Below are 15,554 nucleotides of genomic sequence, written 5' to 3' on the forward strand. Positions count from 1 at the left end.
TCCCATCAAAAGAATAACATCTAACCCAAGTCTGGCGATGCACGCCTTTAATCCCAGCACTTGGGAGGCAGAGGTAGGTAGATCTTTGTGAGTTCGAGGCCAGCCTGGTCTACATAGTGAGTTCCAGGACAGCCAGGGCTACAAGGAGATCCTGTCTCAAAAAAGTTTCTTCTAGGAATTTAACCCAAGGAATAATTAAGGACCCACACCAAAACACAGGAAGCTCTGAGCCTGGGCCACATGAGATGCTAACTCCAAAAAAAATCAAACAACCCATAGATTACAAAGCATGCATGTTGTTACCCGTGGGGCTCTTAGGAACACTCCTGCTGTGGACACTGATGTATAAGGTCTGAGTGGACACAAGTTCTCAGTTCTCTTGGGTCCATACCTGAGATGAGAACTAACAAATGCTGTAATTCTAAGTGGACTGATGGAGGAATTACCAGAATGTTTCCTGAGGTTATACCATTTTACAGTCCCGAGCCAGGCATGGTGGTACACACTTTTAATCCCAGAACTCGGGAGGCAGAGGTAGGCAGATCTCTGTGAGTTCAAGGCCAGCCTGATCTATATAGTGAGTTCCAGACCAGCTGGGGCTACAAGGAGACCCTGTCTCAAAAAAAAAAAAAAAAAAAAAGACCCCCTCCCTCAAAAAAACCCCAACGATTTTACAGTCCTGAGGGTTTACTGACCACACTGTCAACACTCCATCTCCCCTACCCCATACCCCTCCCCTTTCTTTCCTCCCTGCAGTCTTACCATACAACCTGGCTGGATAGCCTCCTGCCTCAGACGCCTGAGTGCTAGGATTACAAGTGTGTGTCATCTTCTCTGTTATAGGTATCCTATTAGTTTCCATATTGCATGTTTTCATGTACTTACTGGCCATCTCTGAAGCCTCTTTGGACAAAAGTCAAATGCCCATCTTTTGTCTTTTAACTTTTTATTAGGAAAACTTAAATTTAAGAAATGAATACTAGTAATCCCTCCAATAGAGATACAACACACAGAAACAACTGTAACTATGTATAAAGTCTGTGAAAACAAAATTCTGAAGAGTACTATTTATAATTACAAAATGATAAAGTCCTCAGTAGACCTTAGTAGCAGAAAGATACTAAGGAACTGGCTAGTTGTGGCAGATTAGGCATGAATACTGCATAGAAAAGGGTATCTGTAATACCCTTAAGTAATTTCTAAGTTTCAGCATAAATACCAAATCCCATTTTTGGTCTAAACAAGAGCTAGCAGGGTTTGCATCTGTCTGCAGACACAATTTCATGCAGTAAAGGAAGAATCTTGGGTGGCTTTTGATCAAACCCAGTGGGTAACAGGACTGGAGGTAAGGAGGAAAAAGACCTCTACCTTTTTCATGTTATTTTCCTAAGTAATAGATTACAAGTGCCATTTACATTTTAAAATCTTTTCCTGGCTCAATGGAGTGGCAAATACCTTTAATACCGGGACTCAGGAGGCAAAGGAAGGGATCTCTGTGAGTGTCAAGTAAGCCTGGTCTACATAGCGAATTCCAAGCCAGCCAGGGCTACACAGTGAGGCCCTGTCTAAAAATAAAATAAAATAACAAAAAAATCTTTTCCCACTGTGCCTAATGGCACAGGCCTAGCTACTCAGGAGGCTGAGGCAAAAGGACTGCAAATGCAAGGCCTGCCTGGGCTACAGAGAAGGTTCAAGACCAGTATGGGCAAGTTGGTGAAACCCTGTCTCAAAAAACGTAAAGAGCTGAGGCTATAGCTCATTATATCGAGTGCTTGTGTAGCTAGGCCCTGGGCCCAATCTCCAGCACAGCAAGTAAAAAGTTTCCCATAATCTTTAAAAAGTATTTTCAGAATCATTATAATAAATGCAGGTTTTTATTTTTTACTCACTACTGAAACCTAATGTCAAGCACCATTCAATACTTGGCATCAATAGAGTCTTCAATGAAAATGTATAGACTACAGGCAGGCAAAATAGCTCAACAGGTAAAGGCACCTGCTGCCAAGCCTGATAACCTGAGTTTGAGTCTCAGAATCTAGATGAGGAGAGAGAATTGACTCCTGCACATGAAAGAAAATGTGGTAGGCTGGGTGTAGTGGCGAACACCTTTAATCCTAGGACTTGAGGAGTCAGAAGCAGGCAGATCTCTTTGAGTTTGCAGCCAGCCTGGTCTATACAGGGAACCTCAGGTCAACAGGGCTACATAGTGAGACCCTCAACTCAAAAAATAAAATGTCCTGACTATATAGATTTCCATGTAAAAGAAAATCTGTTAAGAGCTTATGGTTTCAGTAAATGATTTCCCATTTGCTGTGACTACACTGTAAGGTAATAAACAGTGACTTACATGATTCAGAAAATACTGCACAATTATCTCATGGCCAGAGGCAGCTGCTTCCATCAAAGGAGTGAATCCATACACAGGCTCCCTGTAAGATGGTGCCAGTAAGGTGGTTAGCAAAGTTGGGCCATGTAAAACCTCTCCTGCCCCTACATACAGAGCATGGTCCTGGCCTGGTCTCTCAAGCACTCAGAACCACTGAGGTGTTAGGACTGTGTAAAGTTAGTAAAGTGATTGCCAAGCATTAGGACCTGAGCTTGATCCCTAGGACCAAGGAAAAAGGTGGGCGTGGTGGTATATGCTTGTAATCCTACAGCTGGAAGACAAGGACAAATGGATCCCTGGGCTCCCTGGCCAGTCAGCTAGCCTAATCATGAGCCCTAGGTTCCAATGAGAAACCCTGTCTCAAAAAAGAAAAGATGGATGGCTCCCAAGAAAGACCACCTGAGGTTGATCTCTGGCCCCCACACACACGCACACACACCTATCTACCCACCCCACCACCACACAAAAATCTAACTCGGTGGGGGCTGAAAAGATGACTCAGCAGTTAAAAGAATTTACTGTTCTTCAGAGGACCTAGGTCAGTTTCCATTACCCACATGACATCTCACAATCATCTGTAACCCCAGTTCCAAAGTATCAAACACTGTCTTCTGGTCTCTTCAGCACCACACACATGTGGCACATATACATACATGCAGAAAAAAAAAAACATAAAATAAACATAAATCTTAAAAAAACAAACAAAAACTACTAAAAACTACTGAAGTGAGATGGAAAATGTCAACAAAACTACATGAGCATCACTAGCTCCTCTGGCTCATTAACCATCCTAAAGATCAAGGTCCCATCCTCCTGCCTCAAGGCTACTCCCTCCAACCTAAACCACCTTCCAACAGCATTTACTGTTCACCACTTCTCACAGACACTTGTCTCTCCCACAGACCCCACTCTCACCTTTTGAATTCTGCATCCTTGTGAACTGTTTGAGAAGCCTATAAACTAAACTGACAATCCTACCTGTCCTTACTTGTTCTTTGTGATCACTGTTACCCCAGCACTCATATACCCCCTTTACTGTTCCTCATTCCCCAGTGGTATAAAGTCAGGAGTCATGCTAAACACTGCCATTCCACATTCTAAAACATGTATTTTTTTACTTCTTAACATCTGTGAAGTCAGATGAAGTCAGAGTGTATTTTTTAAAATCTTTTTGAGACAGATGGGTCTCCCTGTAGCCCCAGCTGGTCTTGAACTATGTAGACCAGACTGGCCTTCAATTCTCGATATTCACCTGCCTCTGCCTCCTGAGTGCTGGGATTAAAAGTGTGTATCACCATGCCCAGCCAATATCTTAGTCACTAGACTAGTTGAATTTTTAAATTTTGTATTTATTTTTATTTTATGTGTATGTTTTGCCTGCACATATATAAGTACGCTATGTGTGTACACTGCCCATGGAGGCCAGAAGATGGCATCAGATCCCCTAACACTGGAGTTATGGACCACTGTAAGCTACCACATGGGTGCTGAAAACCCAACCCTGGTCCTCTGCAAGAACAAGTGCTCTTAACCACTGAGACATTTTTCCAGCTCAAGAAGTTGAATTTTGCTTTCCAGCCTGAGTCTTGGACCCTGTAGCCACCATGATGTTGATGCCCAAGAAGAAATGGATTGCCATCTATGAACTCCTTTCTAAGAAGGGCATGATGGTAGCCAAGAAGGATGTCCATATGCCCAAACACCCAGAGCTGGCAGACAAGAGTGTGCCCAACCTTCATGTTATGAAGGCTATGCAGTCTCTCAAGTCTCAAGGCTACGAGAAAGAACAGCTTGCCTGGAGACATTTCTACTGGTACCTCACCAACAAGAGTATCCATTATCTCCACAATTACCTCTACCTGCCTCTTGAGATCGTGCCTGCCACACCCTGCACTACAGCCGTCCAGAGACTGGCTGTCCTCAGCCTAAAAGTCCAGATGGTGAACGACCTGAAAGATTCACAAGAGGGGAGGCCAACAGAGACACATACAGATAGTGTGCTGTGCCCCCTTGTACTGACAAAAAAGCTGAGGCTAGGGCTGGCTCTTCAACTGAATTCCAGTTCAGAGGCGAGTTTGGTCATGGATGTGGTCAGCCACCTCAGTGAAGTTTGAGAAGAATATTTTGTGTTGAATAAACTTATGGTCAGAAAAAAAGAAGTTGCATTTTACTCTTCTTTTGTTTTGAGACAGAGCATCCTTGTAGCCCCAGTTGGCCTAGAACTTAAAGATCAGACTGGCCTCAATCTCATAGAGATCTGCTTGCCTCTGCCTCCCTGAGTGCTACAATTAAAGGCATGTGCCACCACACCTGGCTTGAATTCTAATTAGTAGCCTCTTTTCTTTTTTAGAGTCACTCAGAATTATGGTATGCCTTTCAATGGGTGCCATGAGCCAGGGGGCCACACCAGCACCAGGTGGAGGTTTGTTTGGTACATGCTATGTAGAAGGGGATTTTTACATGACATGCATCAGACCACACTAACTCCATCTTATGAAAGTCTTGATGGGGAACTGCAAAGATTGCTCAGTGGTTAAGAACACTGGCTACTCCTGCAGAAGACCTGGGTTCAGTTCCCAGCACCCACATGGCAATTAACAACTATCTGTAACTCTAGTTCCAGGGGATCAAACGCCCTCTTCTGGCTTCTGTGGGCACTGCACAACACAGGTGCACTTACATGCAGGCAATACACTCATACACATAAAATAAAAATAATAAAATATTAAAATAAATAAATAAAAAATAAAAAACAAGGGGCTGGAGCCGGGCGTGGTGCTACACGCCTTTAGTCCCAGCACTTGGGAGGCAGAGGCAGGTGGATCTTTGTGAGTTTGAGGCCAGCTTGGTCTACCTAGTGAGTTCCAGGACAGCTGGGGCTACAGGGAGATCCTGTCTCAAAAAGACCCCCCCGCCAAAAAAAAAAAACCCAAAAACAAGGGCCTGGAAAGATTGGTCAGTGATTAAGAGCACTGGCTACTCTTGCAAAGGACCCAGGTTTGGTTTCCAACACCCACACAGTGGCTAACTATAACTACACTTCTAGGGGATCCAATGCCCTCTTCTGACCTCCACAAGTAGTGCATGACACAGTACACATACACACATACATACAAGTAGGCAATATACTCATACACATGAAAAATAAAAATAAATAAAAATATTTTAAAAGGGGGAAATTATAAAAAGAAATTTTCAAATGAAAATGTATAAAAGCACTTCTGGGGCTGGAGATGGTTCAGCAGTTAAAAGCATGAGCTGCTCTTGCAGAAGACCCAGTTTTGAATCCCAGCACTCACATGGCAGCTAACAACAGTTCTAGCTCAAGTTCCAGGAGATCTGTTGCCCTCTTCTGACCTCTGTGAGCACTGCACAACAAAAGTGCATTTACACACATGTAGGCAATACACTCATACACATAAAATAAAAATAAATACTTTAAAAAAAAAAACGCTTTCTAGTCTCAGAATGCATGTTTATGTAGACACAGTGTACAAGTATCTGTTAATCCCAGCACACCAATAGGAAATGGGAGGTAAAGATTGACTCTGCCACCCTCCCCACAGCTGGATGGAACCCAGCCCACTCCTGTGGCCACTCAGTTGCAATCATCACCTCACATTGGCGTTGGCTCCACTGTCCAGGAGGAACTTGACCATCTGCTGGTGGCCTGCACTGGTGCAGTGGAAGAGTGCAGTCCAGCCCTGGATGTCTTTCATCTCAAGTTCAGCACCTTGCTTCGAGAGAACAAAGTGTGGGTTATGGCCTGTGTCCCCTGTGCTGGTAATAGGAGGGCAGGCGGCGCCCTCCAGGCCTTCGGCTGAAAGAATCTGAAGTGATTACCTGTGCACACACACATACAGTAGCCTGCAGCACATCGAGTACCTGTCAGGGTGGCCAGGGAGCCCCTCGGGTTTCTGGGCCTATGCCCCCTCATAGCTCACCTGGAGGAGAAAGTAGGCGATGCTCTCGTTGCCACAGCTGGAGGCCAACATCAGTGGAGTCTGCCCTTCTGGGGTCGGCACATTCACACTCACCCCTGCCTCGAGCAGCAGGTGCACGATGGTATCATGTCCAATGTAGGAGGCATACATCAGCGGGGTCCAGCCACCACCATTCTTCTTATTCAAATCTAACTCTCTCCTAAACAAACGCAAGATATGCTACACACGCCCAGCACCTCACTCCAGAGCCAGTGGCCAGGCCAAGCAGTTACAAACTGAACTTCCAGAGGTCACCTGCTGCAGAGATTCTCGGGTGGGAGAAGGCAGGCAGGTAAATGTTTCCAGCTACTGTGTGCCTGCCTTTCCATCCTCTTATGATCATTTTGACTGCCAATTTGACGGGATCTGGAATTAACTGAAAGACATCGTTCTGGGCATGTCTAAGGGAGTTTCTAGAATGGGTTAACAGATGTGGGAAGATCTACTCTAAATGTGAGCAGCATTGTTCCACAGGCAGGGGTCACAGATTGATTAAAGGGAAAGAGAGAAGCATTCATCTAGCCTGCTTCCTGCCTAAGGAGGTGCTGCCACCATGTCTTTCCCCTCAAAATGGACTCTACCCTCAAACTCTCAGTCCAAATAAACCATGCCTTTTGTCAGTATTTGTCAAAGCAACAAGAAAAGTAACTAATACAACCTTCTCTAATTTCATACTCTCATCTGCCCGCCTCCAAGCCAAGACCAGCAGTTCTCTTCTGTACCTCTAGCAGCCCCAGTGTTCAAGCAGGGGCATCAGGCAAAGTTGTAACTCATTTCTGGTTTTCACAATTACCATAGCTGGAGGATGAGCTACTGGCACACAGTAGACAGAGCCAGCCAAACACCACACAGAGCACAGGACCCATCAGGGCAAAGACCAGCTAGCTGGCCTGGCTTATCAGTGGAAGTGAAGCTGGGACACTCTGACCACCAGCCACCAATTCAATGGCCAGTCTGTCAGCAGAGCTGTACAGAGCAGCCTGAGAGAAGAGAAAGGGTCGGAAGACAAGAAACCCCACTGCCATTGACTTCTCCTTTATCATCCCACTCTACAGAAACATTCTTGAGAACAATCTGTAACCAGACAGTCTTCTTTTTCTCACTGATTTCCATTAAAATTCTGGAATGTGAGCCGGGCGTGGTGGCGCACACCTTTAATCCTAGCACTCAGGAGGCAGAGACAGGCGGATCTTTGTGAGTTCAAGGCCAGCCTGGTCTACATAGTGAATCCAGGACAGCTGGGGCTACAAGGAGACCCTGTCTCAAAAAGACCAAAAAAAAAAAAAAATTCTAGAATGCACTTTCACTCAAGGGGAAAAGAAGCTGGGGAGGAGGAAAGAGTCTCTATTTATTTCAGAATAACACCCACCCCAAACCCCAAAGGTGGTACACAGGGCATGTCTTTCAGGCCTTTCCTTCTCAATTCTTGTCGCCAGCAGTAGAAACTGGCAATGTGTCCCGTGATCAGTCTCTCATAGGACCTATACTAAGCAAAGCCAAGCAGCTATTTCCTATGCACTAGCAGCTCCTCCTGACTCAGGTGTACACCATGTGGCTATGGAAGGGTCTCAAACAGCAGCAGGTCTGCCTGGAGCTACACAGATACAAGTCACTCCAGTGACCTGGCAACTGGCACTACCTCCCTTCAGGAGAAGCAATTCCTGAGCGAGGCTCATGCTTCTACTTCAGGCCCTGTCTTGCAGGTCTCCAACTACCCACAGGCCCAACCTCAGCTTCTGAGAGCAAGCCTGTCTCTTGGATGGGCCAGAACTCACTCAGAGCACAGAACTATCCCTCTTCTCCTTGGGCTTCTCTGGGCCACGTACTTTAACCTGACACTCAATGCTTAGGAGTCTGAGATTCCAAAGAATTATGACAGGAGTCTCGGTGACCCTATAAGGGGTATGTGCTGACTGACTTCATACCCTGCCCATCCCTGAGGTCACTCATTAAAGAAGCCCTACAGAGTGCCCTACATTAAGAGGGACGGATGGATGGTTCTGATTTGCAACCAGGGCTTCATGAGGCTTTATTCTGGCTCCTCTGGAACTGAGAAGGCATGGGGAGATCTAGACAGATGTCACCTTATCAAGGCACCAAATGAGCACCAGCAAACAAAGTATGGTAGAGCACAAGGAGGTGCCGTCTACAACAGTACCTTCAGATCACATGGAGCTCTGTGCAAGACACAGAGCTCTGCTCTGGGCTCCTTGTGATGCTTGGAGTAAATACTCATATGCAGGTTATAAACCCAGCAGATGGCCTGTGAGTGGAGGCAGGCTACCAAGGAGGGTCAGAAGCCAGAGGGGTACTACAATGAACACTCTGGTGAAATAGACCAAAGTGCTGGCTTCCCATCCTGTTGTTTTCTTTGGGCCTTTCTGCAATCAAAGGAAATCCTGAAATGACTCTGGTTCAAGTAAACTTACCAATCAGTGTTTATAAGTCTACAATGTAAGTTTAAATCATCTTTTTCTTCCCTTGGAATCAAAACTGCCTTCTTCTAGTATAAGCTATCAGTGACAACTTCCTACAACAAGCAGGTCAACATGTATTAAAGGTCTACAATTCTGCAAGGCCCCAGTGCGTGGGAACTGAAGCCTTTTAAAATGCGAGGTGAAGGGACACTCCCAAGACTTCTTACCGCTGCACACACTCCTTCACCACCTCGTACTGGCCGATGGAAGCAGCTGTATGAAGATCTAAGGGGACATCCAGCTCCTCCCGGCTGACCTGCGTGCCTAGCCCATGCCACATGGACAAGCTGCAGTTCAGGAGCTCTGGCTCGCTGGCTTCATCGCTGAGCTCAGACATGGCTGTAGAGGGAGGTCCAGGGGTTAGTTCTTCCTTCCTAACAGTCCCTAGTTCCTCACTGTTAAATGGACACAGGATGTAAAAGGTCTGCAGTAACAAATACATGGAAACTGGGCGTGGGGGCCCATGCCTTTAATCCCAACACTCAGGAGGCAGAGGCAGATAGATCTCTGTGACAGAGTGGCCAGCCTTACCTACACGGTAAGTTCTACATGCCTGAGGCCACAGGGAGACCCTATTCTAAAAACAAAACAAAACAACCAGGGGGTAAGAGTTGGATTGGTGATTAAAAGCACATACTGTTCTTGTAGAGGATGCAAGTTCAGTTCTCAGCACCAACTAACTCCAGCTCCACAGGATCTGACACTCTCTTCTGGCCTCTGTGGGAACCTGCACTCATGTATACACAAATCCCCCAGAGATACAATGCATATACATAATTAAAAATATGTAATTTTTAACCTCGGGAGGCAGAGGAAAGTGGATCTCTGTGAATTCAAGGCCAGCCTGATCTACATAGTGAGTTCCAGGCCAGGTGGGGCTACAGAGAGATCCTATCTCAAAAAGACCAAAAAATAAAAAGGCTGTGTGTAAGCTGGGCATGGTGACACAAGCCTTTGATCCCAGCACTCAGGAGGCAGAGGCAGGTGGATCTCTGTGAGTTCCAGGTGTGATCTCCATAACGAATCCAGGTCAGCTTGGGCTACAGCAACCCTGTCTCAAAAAGACAAAAAAAAAAAAAAAAAAGGCTGTGTGTGGACACACAACTAACTGTAGCACTTGGGAGGTAGAGGCAGGATTGTGAGTTTAAGGTCAGCCTGGACGATATAGCAACACCTTACCTCAATTTTTTTTTTTTTCCTTTTTCAAGAAAAGGTAGATGGTGGCACATCCATACAATGAGTGCTGCAATAACCAGAGAACCAGCAGCTGACACACACAAGAACACCTCAGCTGCGTTCTGCTAAATGGAAGGAGCCACTAGTACACAATCCACCCGAAGCACATTCTGCAGAAGCGAAAGGAAAGGTGTGGGGGCCAGGCCAGTGATACCTAGCACAAAGGGACCAGCAAGAGGGATATGATGAGCAATAGGCTTGTTCTGTACCTTGACTATGGTGGTACATATATGACTATGAATTTGTCAAAAATCATAGACCTGACCCCCACAAGTAAATTCTACTATAGGCAATAAAAAAATTAAAAAAAAAAAGAGGCCAGGCATGGTGGCGCACACCTTTAATCCCAGCACTTGGGAGACAGAGGCAGGAGATCTTTGTGAGTTCGAGGCCAGCCTGGTCTACACAGTGAGTTCCAGGACAGCTAGGGCTACAAGGAGACCCTGTCTCAAAAAGACAAAAAAAAAAAAAAAAAAAAAAAATGACTAAAACTTCTTTTAAAAAAAAAAAAGGCTGGGTATGGTAGCAGGCACCTTTAATCCAGTACTTGGGAGGCAGAGGCAGGTGGATCTCTGTGAGTTTGAGGTCAGCCTGGTCTACCATAGGAAGTTCCAGGCCAGCTGGGGCTACAAGGAGACCTTGTTCTCAAAAGACCAAAAAATAAAAAAAGAAAGAAAAAGAAAAAGAAAGCAAGGCCCTAGTGTAATCCTTCCACTGAAATGGGGCACCACAAAGATGATGAATCTGTGATTATGGATCCTTTATTCCGGGACTAGTACTCAAACCAAAGGCAACAGGAAGCTAATACAGAAGAGGAAGAAGAGCAGCTAGAGCTCAGTTGGTAGAGCACTTGCTCCACATGCATAAAGCCGAGTCTGATCCCCAACAGGTCAATAACGGGGCGGGGCGAGGGGAGGCAGAGGAGCAAAAGACCACCATGTCATGTTCGGATGACCTATAGTTCACAGGCATTAAGACCTCAGTTTCCACTAAGGCACCCTAGCATTCTTCTCTGTTGGTGACAGCCAAAACAGACAAAGTTGGCCCTGGTAGCGCACTTCTGGGACTGAGGCAGGAAGTTGAAGCCCTGCCTGGGCAACTTAAACTGAAATATAAAAAACTAGGATGAGGACTGGAGATATATCTCGGTGATAGAGCATTTGCCTAGCATGTGAGGCCAGCTTTGATCTACACCAAAAAAAAAAAAAAAAAAGAGGCCACACACACATGAGCTTCTCATTTCACGTGAGAATAGTGGTGGTTTTGAACCAACAGAGCTGACACATGCTCCCCTTCGTGGGGAAAGCATTTAACAAATTAACGATCTAAACCTGGAGTGGCTCCCATCACTTGGGAGGCTGATGCAGGAGGATTGCTACGGAGATCAGCCCCCTACCAAAAACAACGAAAACGATTCGAGTCAAGCAAATGTTTGTATGTCTTCTGCACCTCGTTTGTAGAACTTCAGTAGCAGCACTGGCGGTGCTATCTTTTAACCCTTTCCATTCCTGTCCATTTTGTAAAACACGTGTTACTCTTTAATTAAAAAATCCTAATCTAGCCTGGCGGCGACTGTCACTCTTGCAAGAGATCCGTTAAAGTCCTGAAGGGGGCCCTGCAGCCCGCGGAAGCGCGGCGCGGTTCGGGCCCTGGCGGGTCCCGGAGACCCTGGGAGCCCACAGTCCTCGGCGTGGCCGGACGCCGCTAGCAGGCACCTCGCGCGACCCGCGATCCAGTGCCACGGAGCCGGGCCCGCGCCCCCAACTCCTGAGGCCAGCAAGCGCAGGGCTAGACGGACCCAGGGTGCCCCAGGCACCGGCTCCCAGAGGGCCGCGCTACCGCCCGGCCTACCTGCGCGGCCTCAGGTCCCGGAGCTGCCCTCCAGCCACAACTCCACGCTCCCTCAAGGGCCACCGCCCCTGTGCCCGGCCCACCCCGGAAGAGATTACAGGAGCGCGCGGAGCACTCCGGGAAGATGGCAGACGTCGTGTCATTGGTCCGCCTCGCCAGCCAATGAGCTGGTAGCTTCCGGCCCCGCCCCTCCGGGGCGCCCAGGAACCAATCTTGAGGCAGAGAGGCCGGCGGTGCCCCGCGTAGAAGAGGTGCGGCAAGCTCCGCTGCGGGCTGGGGTGCCTCTGCGCGGCGGCCTTGCAGAAGAGCGAGCGGACACACACGACGCGGGGTCAACCCCGGCTGTGGGTGGGAGAGAGGGCCCTTCTTCTCCGGGTTTTAACACTTCCAGGTGGTCCCCGTTGGCGTCTAGTCGTCATGACAACGACGCCTCACGGGGGCGGGGCCAACGGGCTGCCGCTCTGGACCGTATTTAGAGACACCCTGCTAGCTCTTCCACCTTGCACACCTGAGGACTGTCGGTTTTGGGTGGCCCTCTTCACCTCGGTTTCTGCTATCCTGGCAAATCCTGTGCCCAGCTACGAGAGCCCAGGTTCCAAAACACTCCCCTGGTGCATGTACCAGAAGCGTCCTCTCCAGCTGTCCCACTTCAGTAACGCCAAGCTCCTATCCTCGCTCCCAGCATCCAGAGGCCTGAAGTCCTCACTCGCCTCCTGCCCCTGCCCTGGTGCAGCACCGATGGTTGATGTGCCTTATCTCGGTCGTAAGAGTCCCACAATCCTAAAGTTCCCTTTGCCCCCTGGGGGCCCGCCATCTGAGATACAAAGGATGGGGCTGAGCCAGGACCTGGGTTATAAGGGGCTCGTCTGAGTGATGATGCCAAACAAAATCGCTTGGATAATGGGGCTTAAGCCCCTCCCTTTTTGGGTGCTTTTTATTTTTTATTCATTTTTATTTTATGTGTATCAGTGTTTTGCCTGTATGTGTGTAAGTTGTAAGTGAATCAGTGTCATGCAATGCCTTCAGAGGCCAGAGGAAAGCATGGGTGCTAGGAACTTTGAACCTGGGTCCTCTTAAGAGCATCCAGTGCTCTTAACTGCTAAACTATCTCTCTAGACCCTGATGTTATTTTCAATTATTCATGTGTGTGGGTATATGCATGTGAGTACAGGTTATCGGTGGAGGCCAAAGGCTGTCCTGGAGCTTGAATTGGCAAGATGGCTGTCCTGGATCTGGCAGTTGTGGTGCTAGGAATTAAACTTGGGTCTTCTGCAAGAACAGTACTCACTTTTAACTGCTAAGCCATCTCTCCAGCACCTGAATCCCTCCCTTTTCTCAGTGCTGAGGATTGGACTCATGTATGCTAGGGAAATGCTCTACCATTGAAGGGTAAATACCCTTCCCTGAATGTTGATTCCACTTCTCTTTGCTATTTACCAACGTCTCTGAGCCTATAAAATGGAGATAATAGTGTCTGTTATATATGATAAATATATGTCATAGCATATGTATTACATATAAACACTTTTTTTTTGTCTTTCTGAGACAGGGTCTCCCTGTAGCTCCAGCTGTCCTGGAACTCACTATGTAGACCAAGCTGGGCTCAAATTTACAAAGATCCGCCTGCCTCTGCCTCCCAAGTGCTGGGATTAAAGGTGTGCACCACCACACCCGGCCTTCCTTTTGGTCTTTTTGATACAGGGTCTCCTGTAGCCCCAGCTGGCCTGGAACTCACTTTGTAGACCAGGCTGGCCTTGAACTCACAGAGATCTGCCTACCTCCGCTTCCCGAGTGCTGGGATTAAAGGTGTGCTCCACCATGCCTGGCTTATATAACCACATCTTGTTCATATCAGTACATCTATATTTTCTTTTTTTTTTTTTTTTTTTTTTTTTTGTATTTTTGAGACAGGGTCTCCTTGTAGCCCCAGCTGTCCTAGAACTCACTATGTAGACCAGGCTGGCAGAAAACTCACAAAGGTCCATCTGCCTCTGCCTCTTAAGTGCTGGGATTAAAGGTGTGCGCCACCATGCCCGGCTTACATCTATATTTTCGTATGTACATATCATTAAATACATCACATTATATATACACACACACATATATCAAGCACTGTGCTCACTATGCATACTCATTAGTACATACATCCATACACACAGCCCTGCTATCCAGTAATACAAGCTCACTGAACCACAGGAAATGGGCGGGAAGTGGAAATCTCCAAGTCTGTTTTCATCTTTAGCTAGTTAAGGTTTTGGAAAGGCTGCCCTGACAGTCTGTCCTTGGACATAGACACTGCCACCTCACCTTGTGTGCTCTGCAGGGCTCCTCCAATGATTGCACACAGAGAGGGCATCCTGTGAGCCTGAATCCCATGGCATTCAAAGACAAAGATGTGATGTCCTTGCTAGGCTCTCCCTGGGATGCCATCCTTGAAGTTGCCAAAGACCAGCTGCCATCCCTGGATTCTGACTCCTCTCTGGTGAGCAAGAGCTTTATATCCTCAAGGCCACTCCTGCAGTGGGACCCAGGTGGACTCAATGCCAAAGGCCAAGTTTTTCTACCCTGCTGCTCTCAACTCTGTTGTGCCATTTTGAGGCCAGCACCTCCATTGAGAGGGATACCTGAAGGTATTCTGCCACTAGATGTTGTTTGGGGTCATTCAGGTAGCCCCCGAAGATGCTCAGTGCCAGTGGTCATTTACACAGAGGTGAAAGTGGACAGTGACACTGCTGGTGATCAGAGGCTCATCACAGGTTGGCAGAGTGCACTTAGAGTGAAGGACAAGAGTTTTAGAAGCAAGATTCTAGGCATTTACAAAGATGAATATCACAGAGCAGGGACATGATTCATCCAGTGAATCATGAGGCCAAAGAAGAGGTAGGTGGTAGCAGTGCCTCCATACTTGAGTACTATCATTGCTTAGTGATGCCCCTGAAAGTCGGCAGACCAGTGTAAGCCTCTCCTTTAGGGACAGAAAACCAAAGCTCCTGTGTGAATGAGTCAGTGTGGAAGTGGGCTGGCCTCTGCTCTCAGTCCTTCCCTGCCATTATCCAGCACTGGATATTAATGCAGCACTTTCTGTGTGTAAAGTCTTAGGTGTGGCAGGTGCTTGTGAAAAAGAGAAGCCATGTCTCACCCCCACAAGGTGGTGCTGCTGAGCCTATTTCTGAATCTGCTGCAGAAAGCAGAGCAGGACAAGGCCCTTTGGGAGAGGACTGATCTGCCCGGGTGCCCCAGGGTGGGTTGTCAAAGCAGGGTTGCCTTATCATCCAAAGCCCCCTGGTCTGTTCACAGTCTGATTGTGAGGAAGAGGAGCCCTTCATCTTTCAGCGATGCCAGCCTGCCCTGATTCCAGACCTGACTGAGGAACTGGCTGAAGACCCTGTTGGTGGTGATGAGTCTGAGACCTGGGTTCCTACAGTAATGAGTTCTTCACCCCAGGTCTGTGGAAGGCCCACAGGGGATCCACTAAGCCTGGGGGAGAGAGGCACCCTGGGGGAGAGAGGGTGTGTGTGTGTGTGTATGAAATGAGACAGAGAGAGAGAGAGAGAGAGAGAGAGAGAGAGAGAGAGAGAGAGAGATGAACCCCCAATGGAGAAGATCAGAGAGGGGGGGCTG

General features: G+C 47.5%; 2 protein-coding genes and 1 pseudogene across 8 annotated transcripts in view; 2 read left to right on the forward strand and 1 right to left on the reverse strand.

Annotated features, from left to right (window-relative positions):
• Positions 1–4,979, forward strand: part of LOC103744594 — a 20,390-nt pseudogene extending 15,411 nt beyond the window's left edge.
• Positions 1–12,054, reverse strand: part of Anks3 (ankyrin repeat and sterile alpha motif domain containing 3) — a 26,725-nt gene extending 14,671 nt beyond the window's left edge. For 4 of the 7 annotated variants that reach the window (XM_008846439.2, XM_029570287.1, XM_008846448.2 and 1 more), the window contains exons 1-5: positions 11,934–12,054; positions 9,014–9,185; positions 6,331–6,529; positions 6,002–6,123; positions 2,348–2,429 (exon numbers count right to left, since the gene is read on the reverse strand). In XM_008846439.2, the coding sequence (XP_008844661.2) occupies positions 2,348–2,429; positions 6,002–6,123; positions 6,331–6,529; positions 9,014–9,183 (573 nt within the window). In that variant the 5' untranslated portion in view covers positions 9,184–9,185; positions 11,934–12,054. Of the gene's footprint in view, positions 1–2,347; positions 2,430–6,001; positions 6,124–6,330; positions 6,530–9,013; positions 9,186–9,483; positions 9,543–11,933 lie in introns of those variants that run through there. The other 3 variants (XM_029570281.1, XM_029570300.1, XM_017801591.2) reach the window with 3 other exon arrangements.
• A 2,253-nt stretch (positions 12,055–14,307) lies between these two features.
• The window catches only part of CUNH16orf71 (chromosome unknown C16orf71 homolog), a 23,502-nt gene continuing 22,255 nt past the window's right edge, over positions 14,308–15,554 (forward strand). The window contains 2 exon segments of the mRNA XM_029569683.1: positions 14,308–14,415; positions 15,231–15,377. Coding sequence (XP_029425543.1) covers positions 14,308–14,415; positions 15,231–15,377 — 255 coding nt within the window.

Source organism: Nannospalax galili, unplaced genomic scaffold (assembly GCF_000622305.1).
Source record: "Nannospalax galili isolate Female #2095 unplaced genomic scaffold, S.galili_v1.0 scaffold471, whole genome shotgun sequence".
NCBI classification, from domain to species: Eukaryota; Metazoa; Chordata; class Mammalia; order Rodentia; family Spalacidae; genus Nannospalax; species Nannospalax galili.